The 15,693-nt window shown below is 41.9% G+C and overlaps 1 protein-coding gene across 1 annotated transcript in view; it reads left to right on the forward strand.

The window, feature by feature from the left end:
- PKHD1 (PKHD1 ciliary IPT domain containing fibrocystin/polyductin) overlaps positions 1-15,693 on the forward strand; it is a 1,769,028-nt gene that overhangs the window by 1,696,582 nt on the left and 56,753 nt on the right. Inside the window, exon 61 of the mRNA XM_078647366.1 lies at positions 10,083-10,232. Coding sequence (XP_078503492.1) covers positions 10,083-10,232 — 150 coding nt within the window. The remainder of the gene's footprint in view (positions 1-10,082; positions 10,233-15,693) is intronic.

Genomic DNA, 15,693 nt, shown 5'->3' on the forward strand with positions numbered 1-15,693 from the left:
CAAATTGAGATTCCCTAAATGCATTAGCAAAATAGGTAATCACAAAAATTTGCAGAATCGGCCCGATTGCGACCTGTAAAAAGCATGATGTGTGTGCACCTTAAATGCTTATGTAAGATGAGTATGAATGCTTGTACCACATCACTGAGGGTTAGTATCTTCAACCTCTCCTTGGAGACCCCTTTACATGAGCATTGATTTAGCAAGGACTACTCAAACTGTCTCACATATCGTCTTTATGGAGTCGCTCAACTTAGCATTGATTCACATTCATCATAAATCATAAAGGAGTAAAGGAATGTGCTGATTGGGTCCTCTACTGAGCACTGATTGAAATCCACATAGTGAACTTTTACTAATATGACTTCCAACCTGCAAGAGTATTTATAGTATGGATTACGCTAAGAGATATGTGAGCAGCAAAAGAGCATGTTTTGGTACAAGACTAAGCACTATTAATGGACACATGAAACATCACTTAAAACGGTATACACGTGATCCAGCATGCAGAAATATCTGGTGACTTAGAGGGTTAATGCAATCACTGTCTTTGAAATCATGTTCAGATTTTCAAATCTCAGCAGGTCCACTCAGCCTTTCATCCTTCCAAGGTCGATAAAATGAATACTTTGAGTTAGGAAACAATAGACATCTGTTATTCAGCTCCAAGATGGGGCAGTGGGTGAAAGTGCACTTCACAAATGCATATGGTATGCTGTGTAAAATACAATGTAAAAAGCAGTAATTAAAGAATCAAAACAGATATAAAAAGTGTGTTCGCCAAATGTGACAAACTTGGCATAAAACATAAAAGGGCTGTGTTGGATTTGTTCATATCTTGGAAACCAAAAGATATTGTGGGCATCTCATGAATGTGGCAATGTACGATTCAATACAGGGAGGTTCACATAAAGTGATATAGCTCATAATAACAAGTACTTGTGTTCACCAGTATTGTCAAATTGGTTATATGCTGACAAGCATATTATCACAATGAATTAATTGATCGAAATAAGAAAAGAGATCATATATGCATAAGACCTCAAAATGTCATTATCAATAGACAAACATCCAAGGGGCATATCAGCAACAACCGGCGATAATTATCGCTAAGCGCGCTTAGCACTAGGATCATTATAGCCGGCTATCGCTGGATTTTATCGCAGAGATAGCGAGCTATCAGCGACGCTTATCTCCAAAGCGATAAAAATTCCAGAGTTAGCTGCCAAATGTGCGATTATCTCTGGAATTCCAGCGATAATCGCACAACGATTGGCGATACGTTGTTGATAGGGCAGGGCAGACTTAGCCATTATATCCACCTTCCATTGTCAGATTGAAAGCAGGCGTAAGAAAACTAGCGATAAGCGCTACTTTTCTTATCCCCATGCAAGTTAGCGGGAGGTTTGTTGATAGGAGAAATGTCAGTTAGCGACATTTCTCACGTTATGTCTGGGTGGAACGCCCACTTTGTATCTCATTAGAGATGCAAAGCTGGGCGTTGAGGGACAGGGATCTAAGGCACGGGTTCACACGATAGCGTGACCTTGCTAATAATGTGATAAAATTATCGCTGCTTTTCCCCCAAAACCGGACACTAAAGAGGCAATAATTTTATTGTGGCGCCTTGATGATATGCCCCCAAATATTTCTTGGGGCATTCAGTGTAAAAACAGAGCAATATAATTAGGAAAAAGTGTAGTGAGGATGAACGACACTGAATAAAATTTCTTCGAAAGACATATTATTACAATTTCTGAGTTCTGAGGGAATGAAGTGGTTTGTAATACAATACTGTAAATGTAGAACCGTAAAATCATAATCCAGCAAGAATGTACATAATTGGTAGTATTGCTAAATAAATATTTTTATGAGTAATAGATCGGTGTCTATTTCTACTAAAGTACTTAATATTCCTACCGAACTTTCCTTAGGTACTCCTATAGGGCATCCATTAAATTGCCTAATTGTTATTAGCATTTTTGCGTTTTATTTCCATTTGTGTTTCATTATAAAGGTGGGAGCTCCAATGTTGTTATGATCCGTATTAAGTAATACACTTTTAACTTAGCATTGACAGAGTGCACTGGATTTTCAAGTATGCAAAAGCTGGAGAAAAATCAGGCAATTGGTATATTGGCAACATTTGTTTTTCAAGAGAAGCAATATGACTGAGCTAAAAATGACAGTGATATATTGCTGGCTAACAACAAGAAAAACTTTACAATAATCTTGGCTGCAGAAGATGCAAAATTTCACTACAGCAACCGTGTACGTGAAAAAAGGCACACACGATGTACAAAACCAAAAAAGAAAGTCAATACAAAGCAGATGGTGAACAAAATAAGTAAACTAAACTGCACCAATGCCATAACAACACTCAAATGACAGAGTAATGTAACTACAAAGAATACAAAGATGTGATACTGGGTGAAAATTGCAAGCATAAAGAGGACATAAAATGTGTAACAGTGCATTGTGCACAGTAAGCATGTGTAATGCAATCAATGAATATTGTGTGGTGTGAAACTGGTACAAGTGGCATTTTTGACATGATATAAAGAACTTGATTAAGATGCATTTTGAAGGAAAAGGCTAGAGTCTCAATATCTAAAGTACCCAGCCTGTGGCATGTTTCAGCCATATATTAGTTGTTGATTCTGTTCTTAGGGAGAAATTACTGGATGTTCGCTTCAGATCGTTTCCTGTACAAGTGATTGAACGTGCCTGGGTAGATTTAAACTGGGAGTAACGTAGGTGCTGCCAATAGAGAGTAGAACTGGAACGAATTGTATGCTGATAACTATTAACAGTTGATAAAAGAGAGGCTGAATGGTGGAACACCACGCCGCGTAGCCTCAGGTGATTGGTGCCCCGCCCCCCAGCAATGGCGGTTCGTACTTGGCGAGTCCGCGGGCGGCTGCCGTTCCTTTCCTCTTTCTGAGGCTGCAGCTTCAGGGCGGCGGTATGGTGTGGCGGCATGTGACGAGGAGCCGGGCCTGAGCTAAGAGGGGAAAAGCATTGTTCCGTCCTCATCTTTGTCTTCGTCCTTGCACCAGGAGCGAGCTGATTTGGACCTGGTCTGTGGTTGGAGGAGCACAGAGGTGCGCGCTCGTTGTCCCGAGCACCTGGGCTGCAGCTGTCTTCTTCTCGGACATCGGTCAGTGACAGGGAGGTGAGGAGAGGGAGGCTAGAGATCCTACGAAGACGGCGGCTGTCTCTCGAGGCTGGTGCGCTGGATGCCTGTCCTTGGACTGGACCCAGGCTCCCTTTTTTCTGTGGCTGGAGATTGCAAACAAAATGGATTTACAGTTAATAATACCTCTGCATCCACCCACTGTGCCGTGGAATAACAGCTTTCAGAAGGGTCTAAGAAAGGAATAGAGAGAAAAGGGCACAATACAGACACTGGCCTTATCCATTTTCGAGGGGAAAAAAACCAGAAAAAGTGCCTCTCCCACTGGGTTACGTGGAATGTATCCTGATTTAAATTTGCACTGCATTTTGGGAGAAGTAGTACTTTGGAGGGCATCAAGCGGCAAATAAGCATTCTTGGGCAAAAATCCTATAAGCTTTCTTCTCATTAAACTGAGGTGCTGTGAAGCATGGCACGGAGGCATCAGGATGGGGAAGTTGCTTACAGCTCGTCTGAAAACTAAAACCCGCCGAGCCCAGGCAAAGGAGGCTAAGGAAGCGGCCAAACTGGCCTGTAAGGAGAATTTGCTTGACCTCGACTTAACTTTTCAGAGTTCAGAGAATGAGGAACCACCCCCTGTTGTGTCTCCGGATCAAGCTAGCATAGCGGATTTGGCGTCTGAGAATACAGTTACCCCTAAAATTGCTTCACAAGAGGTCTTGGGGTCAGAGGGCCCCAAAAAGGTGAAAGGAATAAAGGAGGTAAAAGAGACAAAAGAGGCAAAACAATTTGCACTATACGTGAAAAGGGGTACCTTGCAGTCTCCTCTTCCTGGTCCAGGTTCCGCTCTGAAACTCTCTAAGATGCCTCCGGATCCCATTTCTCCTTCAGTTCAATCAACCACAACTGACGTAGGTCTGACTTTCTCAAGTTTTGTTTATATGCAAACAAATTCAAATGACGCTCCCTCCACAGCAACTGAGCCACATCTGGGCCAATCACCTGATCAGACTGGGTCAGCAGCTTTAATTCCGCCGATCAATCAGGAAGGGAGACCTGTGCGACATTTGGAATTAGTGGAGTTTTTAGAAATCTCAGATGTCCCTGATCCAACCACAATTAGATCTAGTCCCCCTAGTACAACTATGACTCCACAAGTCAACTTACAGCCTCAGACCCAGACCCAGGCTCAGGCCCCCCCGCGAGAGACTAGATCCTCAATTCCAGGATGCCCCTCTTCAACTATAGGCCCTGATATTGTTATCCTCAGCTCCGATCTGGAACCAATCGATCAACTTCAGATGAGTATCAAGGATATGTTAAATCTGATTCTGGAAGAAATCTGTGAGCTAAAAAGAACCCAGAAAGTAGAACGTGCCTCTATTCATCAACTTCTAGAGACAATTGAAGGCACAATGTCATCCTTTCCAGTTAGGTTGCAGGAGGCAGAAATCAGCCTTAGAGGACCAGATGGTCATCGTAATGGGCGAAGGCAAAGTGGCAGTTAAAAGCAAGCATGCCCTCGAGAACAAACTGGAGGAGTTAGAAAATCACTCAAGGAGAGCCAATCTTCGGAAAGTGGGAATTCTGGAAGGAACTGAGGGCTCTCAAACCTTGCAGTGGGTTAACTCATTTATTAAACAAAAGGTCATCCCAGAGTTTGAAGGTGATCTCACTATCACCAGGGCCCACCATGTTCCTGCCACCCTTTTCCAAATTCCACGTTACCACGGGCAATTCTGTTAAATTTTGCAGATTTTCGTATAAAAGAGAGGATATTGTCTAAGGCCATCCCGCAGAGACAATTTCCAGTAAATGAGACTGTGAAATGTCGCATTCTTTCCCATATGACGGCCGCTGCGGCTCGTAGGAGGAAGGAATTTGTGAAGATGCTTAATTTATTTAAAGCTAATGGGGCACAAGCATCCATCGCCCAGTGGTGCAAATTGAGGGTCCTGGTGAAGGGCAAATGTTTTATGTTTTCTGATTTGGATGAAGCCCAAGAGTTATTAAAGAAGATCAGGCAGGACTCTGGGTCATAGGAGAAGAGGCTGTTTATTGTGGCAACTATCTGGGCAGGGCTACAAGGGGGTCGGTGGGTCAGTGGGTCGAGTAATGTCTTCTTGCTATCTTTCTTTCCGGCAGGCTCTGTTAAGGAAACAGGGTTGGATTAGCTATCCTCTGAATATCATTTGATAATCAGAGGATAGCTAATGCTTGTTTTCCTTTTATTTTTATACACCTTTGCTGGGAGGGGTCAAGGGCTAAATCATCGGGTGTAATTACATGACACCCAGGTTAGAGGGGGGTGTGGAAATGTGGTTGGTGTGGGTGGAGGGGGGTGGCTCCACATTTCAGGGGGGTGGGTCACACCGGGTGGGGGGTTTAAAGAGCTAAAAAATAAATGAAGTCCTCTTCTTGTTTGCTGATTCCATTCAGGCCATTGAGTCCATTCAGGTCCTATACTTTAGTTCTTTAAGCATGACTCTTGCTGGGAAATTCAAGGGGCTTAAAGCTGAGTTAGATTTTAAAAATGGCTAGTAAAGAACTGCTGAAAGTGGTATCTTTTAATGTTAACGACCTTAATAACAAAAAGAAATCGAATCGTGGATCAAATCAGAAAACCCGGCAGAGATTTTGTTGCAAGAGACTCATATTACAGCTGTAAAATTGCCTGAATTTTCAATGTTTAGATCGTGGGCTGCCTAATGGGGAATTTATTCGTCTTCAGCCTCTCATAGAGGAACAGCAATCTTCCTATGCAAAAAACTTCAAGCAGAGGTTGTCAATTTTGATAAGGATCTTCAGGGGCGTTGGTGTTGGGTTACTTGTTCCCTTAGGCAAAGTAAGAGACTGTTAACGTTTGTTAGTATTTATGCTCAGGTAGAAGATCATCATAAGCCCTACGAGGATCTCTTTCAGTCCTTGATTCAGGTTGCTGGGGAATTGGTTGTGGGGGGTTGTGGCGATTTTAATTTCTTAATGAACCCCAAAATAGATTCATCAGAGAAGGGTAAAAAGCAGCCGAAACCTAAATCTTTGAGAATCTTGCAACATTATGCGGCAACCTTGGATAGTCATGATCCTTGGCACATGGCTTTTCCTACTAAAACCGCATATACTTTCTGGTCAGGCAGATTTCGTTCTTCGTCACGTATTGGTTTTTTTTGGTTTCACGTATTTTGAGTCATTGTCAGCAAAGATTTCTCCATAATGGATTCTCTGATCATGCCTTGCTGGTTCTTGAGCCATATTTAGGTAATTGTCCTAGGTCTCCTCTAAGGTGGTTGCTGAATAAACAATATTTAAATGAACATGATTGGGTCAACTGTCTGGGGGTTGAGATAAAAGAGTTTGTATCACGTAATATTGCGTCTGCTCCTCTGAGTGTGGTATGGGACGCACTTAAGGCCTTTGTTTGTGGATTAATTATTGGCAAAGATGCTGTAAAAGTTAAAAAGGTTAAGGAAGATAAGAGAATTTTGGATCAGAACATTAAAATGTCTTACTCCGCTTTTTTAAGTAATCCCTCTCTCTCTAATCAGCGGCAGTTGGACCAGTCTAAGCGTGCACTCAGTGCCAACTATTATACCCAGAGTGATGCCTCATTTCAGCAACATCGCCAAAAAGTTTATGAGGAAAGCAACGTTACTGGTAGGTTTTTAGCTTGGCAGGCCAGGGAACAAGCTGCATCAAATCAGATTAAAACACTGAAATGCCCCTCAACCGCCTTAAGTATAAACGATCCAGCTAAAATTGGCGAAATATTGCTACAGCATTATGAGTCCATCTACGGTCAACACCAGAGAGTGGATATGACCATATTAAAAGAATTTCTTCAGAACAACAGCCCCCTAACACTTTCGTATGTGGAGAAATTATTTATGGCAAGCCCTTTCACTATGGAAGAGCTGGAGGGTGTTATTAAAAACCTACCAAATGGGAAAGCCTATGGCCCGGATGGGTTTCCGCCTCAATTCTTTAAAGTCTTTTTTAGTTCAATAGCAGACATCTTTCCTTGTTTGGTGAATTCTTTGCTAGAAGGGGGGAAAATACCATAGTCTTTTAGACAGGGCAATATAGTAAGCTTCCCAAAAGAAAGGCAAGAACAGCAAGGATCCAAACTCCTACCGGCCGATGACGTTGTTAAACTCTGACTATAAAATCGTTACTAAATTGTTGTCACTTCGATTCAATCATTTTGCGGCACAATTGATACATCTGGATCAGAACGGTTTAATCGCAGAGAGGCAACTAGCTTCTAATACCCATTATCTGTCGGAGGCGTTAGATTATTTTGAGACTCAAGGAATACCTGCGTTAGTTCTTTTGTTAGATGCCGAGAAGGCTTTGACCTTGTGGTTTGGGAAACCCTGTTTAATATTTTAGATCACTTTGGTATCTCCTCTAAGATCTCAGCCCTGATTCGTAATTTGTATGATAAGGCGGAAGCAAATGTAATTATTAATAACTCGGTGGTTGGACGGGTCAAAGTAAAGCGGGGTACAAGGCAAGGGTGCCCCTTGTCACCGGTTTTGTTTGCTTTTTTTATCGAACCACTGGTGATAGGTATAAGAAACTGCTCTGATATCCGTCCCCCTATCCCATCCATGGCAAAATTGAAATTATACGCCAATGACATCATGCTTTTCATCAAGCCCGAATTAGAGGTTCAGGCCAAAGTTTTCCTGGTTTTTGAAGACTTCGAGGCGCTTTGAGGGTATCGTATCAATAAAAAGAAGACCAAAATCTTACAATGCGGCGGTGCAGGTTTTGTTCTGCACCCCGATATCTGTGCCTGTGCCAATTCCCTTCCTAAAAGATATTTGGGAGTACTTTTTTCTGAAAGAGTTTCTGATTTATATGATCTAAATTTTCCGCCACTTCAGCAGAAAATCCAGGCGTTGTTTGCACGCTGGAACTCGTTGCCGCCATCTATTTTGGGTCGGTTGCCTTGATTAAAATGTCTGTTCTCTCCTTGTTTAATTTTTTGTTTTCAACCATCCCTTGCTTTCTTTACTCAAGTAGAGTCTATGTTTACATCTTTTCTTTGGGCAAAAAAAAACACCACTTAGCACTTTGTATGAAGAACAGGACCAAGGAGGCTTAGCCCTCCCGAACCTTAGGGATTACTACTATGCTTACTTGTTCAGTATTTGTCTAGATTCAAATCTCAGCTTCAGTCACACCTGTTTATGAGCTGCTTTATGGATTTAATGTGTAAAGAAACCCAAATTCATTCACCACTATTTATATTTCGATCCCCGAAGCGGGTTCGTTATAAGTGCCTTCATTGGTTTTTCAAAAAAACGTCAGGCTCTTTATAAAATTACTCTATCCCGGCTATCAACTCAACTACTTTATTAGCTGATATCTTACCATTAGCAGGGATCACACAGTCCTCAGAACTTTCTTTAAAATGGGCATTGTTAGGATTCTGTAAGGTTTTAGATTTTCTGAGGAATGGAAAATGGCTGACCATGCTCGAAATGACACAGTTAATAGCCAATGATTTCATTCTTTTAGGGTCTTACAATATCCTCCTTCAATTCCTCATTGAGTTAGATGTTTCTCAGATTAGCAAACAACATCAGCTAATTAAAGAACTTTTAGAAGATCCACTTACGAGGAAACCAGGGGCTTGGAAAAAGCGCCTAGCCTTAGGGCCCCAGATGTCGGGCAGAAGGCGATCAAAAAATGAAAGGATTGTGAAAATCTTGAAATTTCAGCTAATTTGTGGTCATTTGTCAATAACCGAAATTTTAACACGCTTAGAGGTGCGAACTGGCGCAGGATGTTATTTTTCAGTAAATGGCAACTATATCGAACCCCTGCATCTTTGTCAAAAATGGATCCTAATTATTCACCACATTGCTTTCGTTGTGTTCATTTTCCCTTTGCTAACTGGTCACACATAATGTTACAATGTCTTATGATCCAGAACTTCTGGAAGGATATCTTCCGCTATTTGGAAGCCGAATGTGGCACTGAAATTGCAGTGAGTGATTTGTTAATCGTAATCGGCTACGATCCTGACCATTGTTTTTCTCACTATATGGTTACATTTTTGTATATTGCAACGGCTGTAGCCAGATCGCTTATATTGCAAAGGTGGCGCACCACTGTTACTACTTCTGTCCTGGAGTGGTCCAAGAAAATGAAAGCAGTTAGGAAAAGTGAACATTCTTATGCACTACGTGTCGGGGGTCTTAAAACATTTGTGAAAATGTGGGCTTCTTACTTTGACTGAGATTGTGAGGGGGGATTACTTTATTTTATGTTATTTATTTTTCTTCTGGCCTTTTTTTTTATTTGTCCCCGATTTTTTATTGCTTTTTGCATAATTTGGGAGATTTCAGAAAAATGTATGTTTGCCAAAACGTATCCTCTGTGGTTCATTGTATTGGCTGTAATGAATTTTTTGTATTGTATTGGTTTTTATGCCTGGATTTCAATACAAATATCTAAAAAAAAAAAAACAGTTGATAAAAGATTTGGAATATTTCAAAGGTCTTTGTGAATTTAACACTTTGTTATTCTTATATATTGGGGCCGATTCACAAAAGCATCTAATAATACTACATCAGTACTCTTTGAAATATTCTTGTATGCCTTTGGGAATTGGCCCTGAAACATCAAACTTCCTATTATTAACAGTTCAACTTTTGGTGCAGACCTTTCCATTTAGACTAATTGTATAGAATTATCCTTCGATATTCCAACTTTATTTCCATGTTTTATGTTTTGGGACCAGCTCAAATGGGAGGTAAGATTCTATACAAGAGTACTACTACAAGAGGAATACTGTATGTACTCCAAAATGAATTTTTCAAAAGGGCCTGATATGTTTGTAGAGTTTGAAAACATTTAAAAAAATAATTTTAAAGGGAATGGATACCTCTTTCTCATTTCACATAACTTTCTTGACCATTTATAAATTATGCAGGAAAGTCATATATGGTTGAAAACAGGAAGTTGTCTTCTGCTGCGGAGGTTGGCCTTCTGGCACGAAATGTGAAGATTGAGACTGATGAGCCGTGCTCTGGGAGAATTCATGTTGGGCAACTCAAAAATAGAAATGGAACATATTTCACAGGTGCGTTGAAATGAAAACAAGTTTGGATTTGCTCTCTTGCATAAGTCAACATAAACACGTGTTAGTATTACTAGTATTGTAAGGTTTGCACCTGGGTGCACACAGATGCTTTCATGTCAAAATACTTTATTGAAAGAACTATTCCATTAGATCGTCTATATTATTATAGGACTGTATTGTTTTCACATTTTTTTTTAACCGTTTTATTATTTGTTATAAAAGCTAAGCATTGTGTCATAAAGAGGTGGAATGCCGCAGAAGAGAGAGTGCATATTTACTTGGAAGAGCGCACACATCATAACTGATGTGCATCAGCTGTAATTGTACACAATCTATATAACCCCCCATGACATCACAACATAACATTCCAACCAGGATGTACATTATAGTCACAAATAACAACACCATGACACTACGTTTTCCAACATTGATTACTAATGGAGAGTCATTAGCTCACTTAACTTATTGGCATGCACATGTCTGTAGGACTAGAATAGAAATAATCATAGTGCATTAAAGTAATACCAACCTTCTTTATTCACCAGTCTTTTGTTTCAGGGATGCCCTTCTCCTCCCTTCATCAAATCCTATACCACAAGAGGAGCTCTCTACTGTCTTAAATAATTTCTGTGCACATGCATGACTTTTTCCAGATATAAATAAATACATACTATTCACCATTTGGTGCCTATTCAACTATTGTGCATGACTCAGCTTTAATATGCATAATGTGACATAAAAGAATATATATTTTCTAAATCATGTACAGCTTACAAATACAAAGAATAGATCAGTGCAGCTTTTCTCCATTTGCAATATACTAATACTTTCATTGTATAAATCCAAATCCAAAAATTCTTTATTTCGGCCATATAGACCATAAAAGATACATTACACGTTATAAAATACATACATAATAAAAAAAAAAAAGATACAATACAGTATAAAAAGGAATTCCCTACTTGTCCTTCGAGGAGAATAAAAAGTATCATAACAATGTCCACAGTTTAAGAGGCTTTTTTTTCCTGATTAGCCATACTGCCATTAGAAATTTGGATATAGCGAACACAATGTGGCCCAGAGTGTTGGTTTTCATTACTCTATATGCTTGTGAGTACTTTCTGAACCCCAAGTTCCTGCAGAGCGGCGCTATCCAGTATTTTCTAGGTCTGTAATAGGCAGGGCACACAAACATAATATGGAGGTCATCTTCCTCATGGATGTTACAACATGGGCACAGTTTATCACCCCCCTTGGTCCATCTATGGGTAAATTTTTTAGTGGGGAGTGTGCCTAACCTCCATTGTACAAACAATTTCCTCGCAAGAATGGGGAAAATAAAATCCATAAAAGGTTCAAATACATAAGAATTCTTGGATTCCAAAAATCGCACAGTAAGGGTACCGCTATTTTGAGCATTCATCAAGAATGAGAGACTCTTGTCTTTGTAAATTTGGATCAGGCCTTTACGTGATACCCTTTGGCAGCCCAACGCGGGATCCTCCCATAGCTCAGATAAATTCATCTCGAACAGTTCACTTTTTACGAAAGCGAGCCATGGGATTTTGCTACTCCGATTCATGTTCATGACATGAATAAGATCCTGCCTATAATGGTGTAATTCGTTTGTGGACCAGAGCCTGTGCCAATACTTCACTGGCTTTGATGCAAGCTCCTCAGCAATAGAAGGGAGACCCATATCTAATCTCAACGGCAGGAGTGGTGTGCCTCGTGGAAGAGCCAATAGACATCTGAGGAAATTATTTTCCACTCTCGCCAAATCTTGGCCCACCTTGAACCCCCATAGCTCACTCCCGTACATGGCCGCTGCCTTGGCTTGAGTCCGATAGGTTTCGAGCGCCGGGCTTATGGGCTTGAAAGTGGAGGTGTTAGCCACCTTCAAGATTGCGCCCGACAACTGGGATAATTTAAGCCTTGATCTTACTATCCGTCGATCCCATGAGAGATTTTCCTGTAGTGTTACCCCCAAATATGTAAAGGTAGTAACCCTCTCAAGGCTGGCAGTACCCAGGGTGGGATTGGGCCTGGCTTTATTTGGAGGGTTAAATATCATGAACTTGGTCTTCTCCGCATTCACCTCCAACCCATGTTGACTACAGAAAAGACCAAATCCATCCAGAATCCTCTGGATCCCCATGGGGGATTTGGAAAGCAGGAGGGTATCATCGGCAAACATAATTGCCGGAACCCTCCTGCCTGCCAAATGTGGGGCATCGTTTTACTTGACGTTTTCTAGATGGAATATAACGGTATTAATAAAGAGACAGAACAGGGTAGGGGCCAAAACACAGCCCTGTCTCACCCCTCTACGGACCGGGAACCTGGACGAGAGTTTGCCATCCCTGCCACACCTAACCTGTGCATAGTTGTTCTCGTGCAGCCTGATTATGATACTAAGTATCTGGGGGGGTACTCCTAACTTTTCCAGGACCTCCCAGAGTTTCTTGCGCGGGACTAGATCAAAGGCTGACCTCAGATCCACGAAGACCATGTACAGCCTTCCCCCCTCCAGGGTCACCGTCTTCCAGTAAAGGAGGACGAGGCGGAAAATCTGGTCCATGGTCGACGTGTTCTTTCTGAAGCCAGCCTGTAGGGGGCTCAAGATGTCATTGGCCTCCATCCAGTCTAACAGGTGGTTCAGGATGAGGCGCGCGAAGAGCTTTTGGGAGACATCTATAAGGCTAATTGGCCTATAATTGGCCGGGAGCAGAGGAGACCCCTTCTTGTATAATGGCACAATCTCTGCCCCCAGCCAAGAACAGGGGACCTCCATACCTCCTAAGATGGGATTGAAAAGAATAAGAAGGTACGGGCCACAGATTTCGGGGTGATGTCTAAAAAGGTCCCCTGGTAACTTATCCAACCCTGGAGCCTTTCCCAGCGCTAAGCGCTCCAATGCAATCACCACCTCACCTAGAGAAAATTCCAGGCCCACTTCCGGGGAGACGGGGGGCTCAGCCGCCACTCCATTGGCTAGTAGAATAGTATCTTGGTAGAGCGACCCAAAATGGGTCTCCCAAACAGAGGAGGCGATGTTAGGCTCCACTGCGGATTTGAGTTCCCCCGTCCCAGTATTTACCAGGGCCCAAAATTTCCTAGAATCTTTAGCATTTAAAGCTTCAGACAGCTCATGCCAATGGTTCCAGTCCCAGTCCGCCCTTGCGTTAACCATTGCTGCCTTATACTCCCTCCTAAGATCTGCAACTTTGGCCTTGTTAGAGCCCTCTTTGATGGTAGCAATTAACTCGGACTTGAGTTTCCTGCAGGAGGAATTATACCAGGTCGAGGTACGAGTCTTTTTCCTTCGTAACGGTACCACCGGGTAAAAAACCTCAGCAAGGCCCCTCACTAGCTCATCGTGAATGTTAGCTAGTCTCTCATTGTAATCAATGGGTCTAGGTTGGTTTATGAGATCATCCACTTCCTTAAACCTGGGGAGTGCTAAGTCATATAACTTATTTATAGCATCTTCTGTGTTAAGGAACTTTCCCCATTTAACGCGGCGCCTGTTTAAGGAGAGAAGCAAGTCCCCCTGGTCGTCGCTGCAAGGAATAGTGGGCAACCCTTCTAGAAGTACAGGATGCTGAATCTTCCGTTGAAGGGCATTGTGGTCACTATCTGTCCTTAGTAGCACCCTGAAATCGTAAACTTTAGGCCACATGGTAATATCTAATAATATATAATCCAGCCTAGACTCATGGTCCTTTCTATTGAAAGTACACAATGAGGGGGTATCGGACGGAGTACGCCCATTACAAGCCCTCACTGCGAAGTTCAAGGTAAGGGACATAAGCTGTACTGCCAGTGGGGACCAAGCTTTAGGGTGGGGTGAAGACGAGGGTGGGACTCCCCAGTAGTCATCCTCTTCGGTGGGAGCACCCTCCTTTAGTCCTTCTAGGGGTTCGAAATGACAGTTGGAGTCCCCTCCCATCACTATCTTGTGGTCACCTGGCAGTTGACCTAGAAAGGATGACAATTCATCCAATGTGGGGGATTCATTGGGCGGAGCGACTGGGCGCGAGTAAACGTTGATAATGGCCCACGGTGGGCTACCGGGCCATCTAAGCAACACACACTGGATATCCTGCAAAAGTGTGTCCATCTTTTCCGCCTGGCACCCAATGTGACTCGCTACCCAAATCGCCAAGCCCCCCGAGGGCCTCCCCCTCCCATTCCACTTTGCAGGTATTTCATTGTACACCATATACGTCTTTCCATTTTCCATCATCTATACCATTACATTGTCTTGCTACATAGGGGGCTTGAAAATCCATCCACAAAAGTAATCATGACCCACCATTGATCTTAGCTTACTGCTCGATCACATAACTAGTTTAGTGGAACTGCTCTAGTGAGTTCTACCTCATTAGTAAGCATTCACATAAAAGAAGTAACGCTAGGTTCCTTCACTTCTGACATCACTACCATCAATGTTGGAGTACTTCAGGGATCAGCTTTTGCCCCCAGAGGAACTGCCTACAGTGAAAGGCGATGCTGTAAATAACTATGCAGTGGTCTATTAGACCACTGGCAAAGAAATTGTTGATCTGCAAGACTTCAAAGTGTTCTTATTTTCAACAGTTTGGAAAGGAACAGGCATTGTCTTTGCATCCTTGTTTATGAAGAGGTCGTCTGTGGATTACCACAAGAAATGCAAGATGGAATTTGCAATTTACCCAGCTCTCCAGGTGTTCACAACTATTGTGGAAGAATACACCTCCTTCCTTACAACACATACTAATCTGAAACACTGACAATATGCTTAGATGTGGATAATAAAATCATCTATAACACCTGCAATTGGAAACTTTAACTCCATTTCATTGCAACAAGACATGCAAAATTAGAGTTTCATTTGGTAAAAACCTCTCTTTCATGTTCATAGCTAATACAGTAACCAAGACTTCCCTGCACCATCAGTGACAACTTTGTAGAATCCTTAATCTCCTAACATTTTCTCACTAAATAACTTTGATTATCAATGTGGTCTCCTCCCGACTGCTCTGCTGCAACACCATATAAACGGTCCTTCTATTAAAGGACCATATCAGACTTTTAAAGGCCAAAAAGAGGATCCCAAGTTTATGCTTAATTGTATGATCAGATCAAGCCTGTCCTTTTCTCTCTTTACTGGCCACTGTCAAAGGGCGTTGCATTTCATTGCATGGCGGAGTACCGAGTTTTCTTTCCAAGATCTTCCAACCTTAACAGTCTTCCAAGAGCTTGAGGGCACAGCCGTTAACTATTTAGACGCCTAAATACAATTTCCTTCATGATACATCAGACACACATATTTCCCTAAAATACAGTTTACAATGGTCAAATACATTCTTACCACATTTTACCAAACAGTGTATTTGCATTTCTCTCAGAATGTTAATCATAAAACCAAACTCTTCCCACACAGGCAATTCTACATCCTAACCCACTTCCACCCACT

Source organism: Lissotriton helveticus, chromosome 6 (assembly GCF_964261635.1).
Source record: "Lissotriton helveticus chromosome 6, aLisHel1.1, whole genome shotgun sequence".
Classification (NCBI taxonomy): domain Eukaryota; kingdom Metazoa; phylum Chordata; class Amphibia; order Caudata; family Salamandridae; genus Lissotriton; species Lissotriton helveticus.